At 33.0% G+C, this 8,286-nt stretch overlaps 1 protein-coding gene across 1 annotated transcript; it reads right to left on the bottom strand.

Annotated features, from left to right (window-relative positions):
* Nucleotides 1-2,298: 2,298 nt before the first annotated feature.
* LOC116770221 (uncharacterized) lies at nucleotides 2,299-7,988 on the bottom strand. Its single transcript, XM_032661604.2, has 9 exons — nucleotides 7,859-7,988; nucleotides 7,385-7,516; nucleotides 7,103-7,250; nucleotides 6,471-6,677; nucleotides 6,096-6,244; nucleotides 5,586-5,713; nucleotides 5,036-5,186; nucleotides 4,773-4,868; nucleotides 2,299-2,623 (listed from the first exon to the last, which is right to left on the bottom strand). Exons 1-9 carry the CDS (start codon nucleotides 7,958-7,960, stop codon nucleotides 2,498-2,500), a joined length of 1,239 nt encoding a protein of 412 aa, XP_032517495.2. The 5' UTR covers nucleotides 7,961-7,988; the 3' UTR covers nucleotides 2,299-2,497.
* Nucleotides 7,989-8,286: the final 298 nt, after the last annotated feature.

Below are 8,286 nucleotides of genomic sequence, written 5' to 3'. Positions count from 1 at the left end.
ATAGATAACTCAATTATACTTTACGCCTTAAAATATAAATCAATTGTAACACATACAAACGTTTTATTTGTGTTACATAAAAATATCTTCTATATAGGTCAGGTATGTGTACTACAGAAAATTAACTTTAAATTAATCTAGATTTTCTGAAACGTCAAGACTAATGTAAAGTTCTGTAAATGTGTTGGGACATTTATTCTGTAGATGGTTTAAGAAAATATACTAGTATAATGTAATTTTTTTTTTACGATCACATTATTTTCTCTAAATAAAGTAAAACTCAAAGTCCTTTTTATGAAATTTACATTGTTTTAGAATACATAATTGAAATATTTTATAATAAATCTCACAACAAACGCAAGTAAATTCTTCCGTTGTATATCGAGACTTTATTGTGTAGTCGGCTTTATTCGTGTGACGTTGGATTCACCCACATCTCACTTCCTGGTAGCAAATAACCTTTGCCATAAATAAATACACCCATCATCTGTACCCTAAGTAAGATGTTAAATCATTAAACTGTACACGGAAAGTATTGATTTTACCACTACTATATAAAAAATATGATTTTTACTAGGTTGTTGAAGTCGTTGTGACTGTCAGTATTTAGTACAAGGTTGGGAACTCTTACTTATGACTTATTATTTTATAGCGCTTCCTACATCTATCACCAATTCCAGCACTAATATAATATTAATCTTCTGCTAATAACTATTCTACGAATTTTGTTTGGAATAATTTTGATGTGACAAGTTAATTTTAACTTATCATGTCAAATTCACGAGTAAAACAAATATATTTAATGTCTTGCGTATCGTATTTGGGTTATCAACCAACAGACGAGTGACTAATATAAGATGCGTTTCCATTACACGAGAGGAGCGGATAATCGGTAGAGGCGTGCACTGGCAGTTAAAACGCGATTTAAGATATGATGAACCGATTGAATGTAATGAAATATATATATGAAACACAATGAATAAATTCTCATTTAATTACAGTGTACGCTGGTCTTGTTTATATACTCTGTAGTTAGTGAGTTATCTGGCAAGAGACGCGATGCGTTGTATGTGATTCTATTTAAGTAATGGAAGCGTCCTCATATATTACGTTATCCTTTTAAAATGTCACATACATTAAAAAAACATAAACATCTCTCTAACAACACTTCAGAGTTACAGAATGTAATGAGATCTACGACTTTCGCGAGTATTCATTTAAATGAAACTAATATTTTCCGGATCACTACGCGTATATTATTATTTTACAAACTACAACTCATCTCAACGTATCTCATCTCCGAAAAATATTAGTTTCATTTTTTTATTGTTATTTAAAGAGTGGTGTATCCTTTTTATATTAGCTGTATCCAGGAAAGCTATGATTACGTATACATTTTTTATTTAATGATCAAACATTAACGAAGAAATTCCAAGAGAAAATATTTAAAAAAATATATATTTTGCTCGCGAAAGTTCTATTACAAGATGCAATTAATGAGATTTATGTGTTAAAAAATATTGTAACTTGAAATAACAATCATGAATAAAAAATTTAAGGCCTTTATTGTAAACGAAATTAACATTACAATCGGCCCTATTGGAGACCACTTCAATGCAAAGTCCAGGTTTCCTTACGATATTTTCCTTCACCGCCTATCAGTGGAGTCTGCATAATCTTAGAATTTTCGACATACTTATATTAATCTGTAACGCAAATGATTTTCAGGAATGTGTGTGAACATAAACCGTAAATTTAAAAAATTTTATTAAAACCATTTTTTTTTCCTTTTCTTATTTTCAAGTTATAATTTCTTCTTTCTCATTCTATTTAAATATTTTAAGCCTCATTGTTGCAGGGTTTGTTTCCCGCTATGCTGTTACATTCTAACTCCTCGATACGTAATCCCTCCTAAGATTTCACTCTACTAAGAGCCACGTAAGCTTGACCTTCCTCAAATAGTTTTATTAGTATACGACTGAGTAATCTACAATTCTGCCCAGCATTTTATGCGTCGTGGAAGCCCGTGACAATTTCAACTAGTCAAGTCCTTTAGTGATAGCCATATTAATGGGAAATAAAAAAACTTCTATCCGCCATCTTGTAGCGGCGGCCATATTGAATTTACAACACATATTTGTATTATCACGAGAACCAAAACATATCTTTTTCTGTCCAATATTCTGTCCTGCATCAACCTGAATGTGTTTTGAGGTGTTGAGCGTATTTTATTAGCATGGAGTTCAGACAAAAGAAACGACACAAAAATTACCAAAGGAAATAAAACAACATCAAAAGTAAAACTGGCACATTATCAATGAAAACGCGTCTTTATTAATATAAATAAAAATGACAATAAAACAGAAGCAAATGAACTTGATAAAGTTCTATTCGAATGTATATAAAAAATTATTTTTATGTAAATTATAAATAATTAAAAATATTTTTTCAAAAATTATTATTATTATTATCGTTTTTTGTTGTTATCCTACGTCTATCACTCGCCGTCTACTTTCTTGTCTTCGTCTCTAATATGTTTCTTGCATATCAACGGTTCGATCGTGATCCAGATCCTGCCGATGATATTTATCAATCCAATCACAGACAGACCCAAAAGGAAACCCTGAAACAAGTAACACATTCTAGATTTAGTATTAGTTATACCTATAGTAGTGAGATATTGCAGCAAAGACGCTTCTCGTTCCTATTAAAATTGTAAAAAATCGATTTTAATTAAAATTATCAATAAATATTTTACGCACATACAGCACAGAAATTTATTCTATAGATTAGGCTGTATTTTCGTGTGCATGAAGTAATTTCGTAGTATTAGTTACTATACGAATATTTAAATGTTGACGTCATTAACTGATAGTTATCACAAACATGACAAGTGGTCTCTATGAATCTGAATTATATATGATGTATGTATATGTCGAAGGAGTGAGCACTTGTCGTTTTTTTAAAAGAGTGACGTCACCAATGACTTTATTATTGACTGTCGTCAGGATCTCAGACTCTTGAAGGTAAGCTCGTAGACGGTTTGACGGATCCCTTACTTGGAAGAGGTCCGTACCCTGCAACGGCTCGAGCGGACCCTCATAATCTGCACTCTCGCCTCTATTTATACAAACATTGTTGTGACCACACTCGCACAGTTGGCTACGCAGGTGGTTATGCGGGTTACACATGATATTTTCAACTACCCTCAATTATTAGTTATTCAAATAATAACAATGGCGCCGATGTATATAATTTATTCAGAACTTTGATACGATGTGAATCATTATATATAATATTTCATACAAAACGATATTAATAAAATTAGCAAAATATCGATGGTTAATATGTTTTCAATATATGAACTCTATTAAAAAGTAAAACGAACATAGAGATGGACTAATAAAATTACAAGAGGTCTACTTCTATAGGCATAAATACATTAAGTATTAGAGGAATTACACATACATACATACATACATAACTCCTAACGAAAATAACAGAGCGATGCTTATTTTATGGTTCAGTAAAATAAACAAAATATATGATGAATCGCTACTTTACCATTCAAATATAAACAATTTGCGATACCATCGATATAATATTAGAAAAAATATTTGTTTTTTTGTTGCTCTTTTATTTGACTCTCTAAGGTCAGACGGAAAATTATTTCTCTTGAAAAATATATCATAAAACGGGCAGTCAGTCTCGTTTCATGAAAGGATTTAACACTACACGCAGGAGGCCAATTGAAGCTGAATCATCCAGATCTGCTGGATTAAATCTTGCGGAAACATAAATTTTGTTGCAATTCGAAACGGAATCAAAATAAATTGCTTGTAAACGTTAGTAGACATTAATTTACCTGTACCGTACACATTAGCTGATACACCTTACTGAAGATTTAACAAGACGGTAATTAATAGGAAGTCATTTATATTACAACTGAATACGAGTGAGTCATAACCTCTAACCGGAGTTATAATTAGACCCGCAAGCTCCCCGTAACCTTCTCTGGCGATACGCCATTATTATCATACGCTATATTCATAATTCTTTGGTTCTAGATAAAAATTTTATGTCTTTAAAGCGAAGCAATAACCTCTCCCCAAAAAACCTGCCACATGGTCTTTGATATCTGTTTAGACTAGTTGCGTTATAACAGATTTGATGAGCATGAAAGTTATTAATGTATTCTATAACTTGATCGTGTTTTATTACAATAAAGATATTAAGACTTATTTTAATAACTGTTCCACTCTTCTAGTTTCTCGTTTTTAATGTGTTATTTCTATTACTTCCCTCTAATGTTGACAAACACTTGATTTATACCATATTTTCTGGTGGAATAAACTGAGTGATCTAACGGTATAACAAGTCCCTACATAATAATATTTCGTAGTATCACTAGTACCAAATGACAAAAATGACAATAACAAAAACAACTATGACAAAAATAGAAAACAAAGCGTAGCAAAGTCTTCGATCCAGTCCCTGTAACAGAACGATTCTGCGGAAGTATCAATTTCCTTTGCTAAAGCCTCCATTACGACCAGTGACAAAATATGAAAAATGCGATCCAAGACCTCTACAACCTCATTTATGCTACTTTCTGCATGCAGTTATAAGTTGCAAAAGTCCATAATTATTTAGTACAATGTAAACTTTTTTGTATTGAAATACGATTCTCAATAACGGTTTTAGACCTGACTGAAACGGGTTATGTAACAGTCAGTAACACAAAGACCAAAGTATAAGCAGTCCCCACTCACCACACTACCTCCGAGGTCCGCCAAGAAGACATTCCAGTCGTAATTATATTTCTCCTCAAACACAGACACCATCATACTGTTGAAGTAGAAATACAGCTGGAACAGAAATCATTTCAATTTCAAGGATATTTTTCTTCAAGAAATATTCAAAGTTTTCAATCAGAAATGGATGACAATTGATCAGTCTCAACAACGAGCCAAAGTTACATAGACTTTAGTTAACTTTATTTAGTTTTAAACTTGCTTGGTTTGGTCCAACTAACTTGTGTCTGCAGTGCAGCTTCAGACGTCTCCTTGGCGACATCGCTCCGAGTGTCCCAGTAGTAGAACTTCTGTCTGTCCGTCACATACACGTTATAGAGATATGAATGACAGAGACGAGGACAGGTGCTGCTATTGTGGTTTTTATACAATCTGAAGAAATAAAAATAAATATACTCTGGAATTTAAATGAAACTAATATTTTTGGATAAACTACGCGTGCTTTATTTTTGTAAAAAACTACATACACCCGATGTTCCAGTTACTTTTCAGCAACCGTGATCACGGGGAGACGAGATGTGAGTGTGAATTCAAAAATGAAAATGAATAAATCTCTCGAGTCTCAGATCTCATTATACTCTGGAATTGTATTGATAAATACAGCATTAAGACTAATTGTTTCAAAGAAAGTTTTAATTTACATCAATAATAAAAAATAAGTAGCTGTGAAACCTTCCTTTATTGAAGCTAATTATGTTGTTGTCAACACAACGGCAAACGTTACTTCAGAGAATATTAAGATAATCTCGGAGACAGTAATAACAGTCTTACGAGTAATAAGTAGAAATAAGATTTCTCATGTCTTGGAAGTTGTTACAATATGGTCTGTCGCTGTTCATCCAGGGTCCGGAGCAGTTCACCGCTGAAACCACCTCGTCCGACACGTATTGAGTTGTACACTAAAAGAAATGAGGAGAGTGATACGGATCACAATGAAATACTTGCTGATAGTATGTGGCTGAATCTGCAGCGGGTCGTGTTTTCTGGAGTTTATGATCAGTATTTTCTGGAATTTATGATCGAATGTGATCATGGAATTGATCCTAAGAAAAGCTAATAAAGGCCTATCAAGCCTTAATAGTCCTTGGAAGTATAAACAAGTAAATAGATAGAAAAGTCACAGGGTTTCATTCCTACTCTTAAATAGGGTAAACTATAATATTATGTATGTATTGATTATTAGTGCAAAAATTACTTAGGCATTCATAAAATACATGTATAACCAAATTAACAAATATTAAACTGAGTCTGAAGTATTTGATACACAGATGTTATACTAACAACACTAGCACTGTAATTAGCTGTACGAGAACAGGGATCTTCATCATCGTTTATCTTGACGTACTCGTCCACCTTCAGCTTGGCAGTGAGGGTCTCTCCGGTGTTCACATACAACTGGTCCACCAGCCCGCCATTAAATACGTCCACCTCTGAACAGCCATTGATGTGGATAATGGATACATAATAATAGTTATTATAGCCTAATTGAAGTACATAAAATATTTTAAATGCTGATCTTTGATGTATAAAGTAAAAATGTCAGGTTTTCAAGGGACTTTTAATAGAGTTTCCTAAAGCAAAAGTTGAAAACTTTACAGATGTACTATATATTAAAGCGACATACTATTCATTTGAAGGGCATACTATATTGCTAACCTGTGAACGGTTCTCGGACATAGTGAACGAAGACGTAGTATCCAGGAGTTTTAAGAGTGATGGGATTTTCGAGATCAGTTTTGTTATGCTGCACCATGATGGAGTACCCGCTCTCGATGGTGGCCTCCGCTTCCCTTGACAGATCTCGCGGGGAGAGCGTATAGCAGCGACCGTGCATAAACGTCATAGTTGATGTCACTTCTACGTCTAACAAAATATATCATGACTTGAAGGAAATGACGCAGGTTGGAAGGATCGAAGAAATAACATTTGTTTGCTTATCAAACAAACCTCTAGTTTCAAAACATTCTTAAATAAAAAAAATTTGATCATAATTGTGGTCTCAACAAATAGAAACTTACTAATTACGTAAATATTTAAAAGAAAGGATCAATTTATTATTATTTATAGATTAAAATAAAATGTGTCAGTTTTTGTCAGTCTTGCGAATTTTCTTGAGCTTTTAATCAAAGTTAATCTTTTTATAAATCCAATAAAAGCGGTTTAACTGGAATTATTTAGTTTTTACTTCTAAAGCCTCAGTAATTTAATTCTATAGCAAAAAGATCGTAACGAGAAATGTTTAGGACGGCAAAAACATCTCATTAAAATGTATCTATAGAGCATCTCACTGTCTCTCACGGAGTCTAAAGCGTATTGGACAAAGAAATCCTCGTCGTTGTATGTGATCTCCTCCCAGAGGTCGTCCAGGAAGATGCTGGAGAAATTAAAGTTCCTCCACGCAGAAGTTAAGATGGGGTGAGAATATAAGCCGTATTCCTTAAAAACATATGACTATAAAGATTTTTACCCAATATATTTAGTTATGATATGGATATTATTTTTCTATTACTGTTCAAAACAAGCCAATTCATACAGACAGCATCTTATAAAGTGATCTCTATTCTACTCACTAACAACTTGTCCTGTTTGTAAGGCGGTTCCCTGCACAGCGTGATGCTAGGATACGTGATGGTCTTATTGAAGTCAAAGTGGGTATACGTGGTCACTGGGATGTCGATGAGCTTCATGATGCACACTGATATCTGTGGGCATGCACTCATAGCACTAACATCATTGAAACACCTTACTTATTGACTCATAAATAATGTATAAAATACATCAATTATATTCTTCCAGGCGCTCGTTGCATTTTTTTTTTTCTATAGTAAATTGGTTGACATCAGTTCCGATTAAATGCTTTACCGAAATGTTTTACCACTAATTGTAAGGCTATGAGATCTATTTACTAATGATCCTAATCTCAGTGTTCTGAGCCCTGTCGATTATTTATAACTGCAGTTCAGTCTGGTCCAAGGAATAAAAAAGGAAACTTCGTTAATCTATTTTATAGCTGTTCTTTAGTTTGTCCGTTGAAGAAGTCTTACCTGCTGCACCACGAGGCCGACGCAAAGCATTACCAGCACAATCTTGATAGGATTGGAACCTTTAAAGAATCGAGAACATTTAACACTTTCACCTTCAGCCATTTTACGGGTGTTTTGTCAGAGAAACTGCCTTCACCTGACTTTTAGTTATGGAATTAATTAAGGTGATATCTACCTATTATTTATGGACGCTATTTGACCTGTCCGATAAAAATTAACAAGGGTTTATTATACTATAAAAAATATATAATTTTATATTAATTAATTTTACCTTACCAACGGTATAACTCTGTAGTTGTTTGTGCAATTACATATATTTAAACAAAATTATACCTTTGTAAAAAGTTAGTAATTAAAGTTTTAATATTTTTATTGCCAGAAGATTTTGATTAATTGTTACATGTAAATTACTCAAAATTTTGTTTCTT

The sequence above is a fragment of the Danaus plexippus genome (genome assembly GCF_018135715.1).
Source record: "Danaus plexippus chromosome 13 unlocalized genomic scaffold, MEX_DaPlex mxdp_15, whole genome shotgun sequence".
Taxonomy (NCBI): domain Eukaryota; kingdom Metazoa; phylum Arthropoda; class Insecta; order Lepidoptera; family Nymphalidae; genus Danaus; species Danaus plexippus.
The sequence above is the reverse complement of the archived record's forward strand: the minus strand, read 5'-3'. Positions and strand labels throughout refer to the sequence as shown.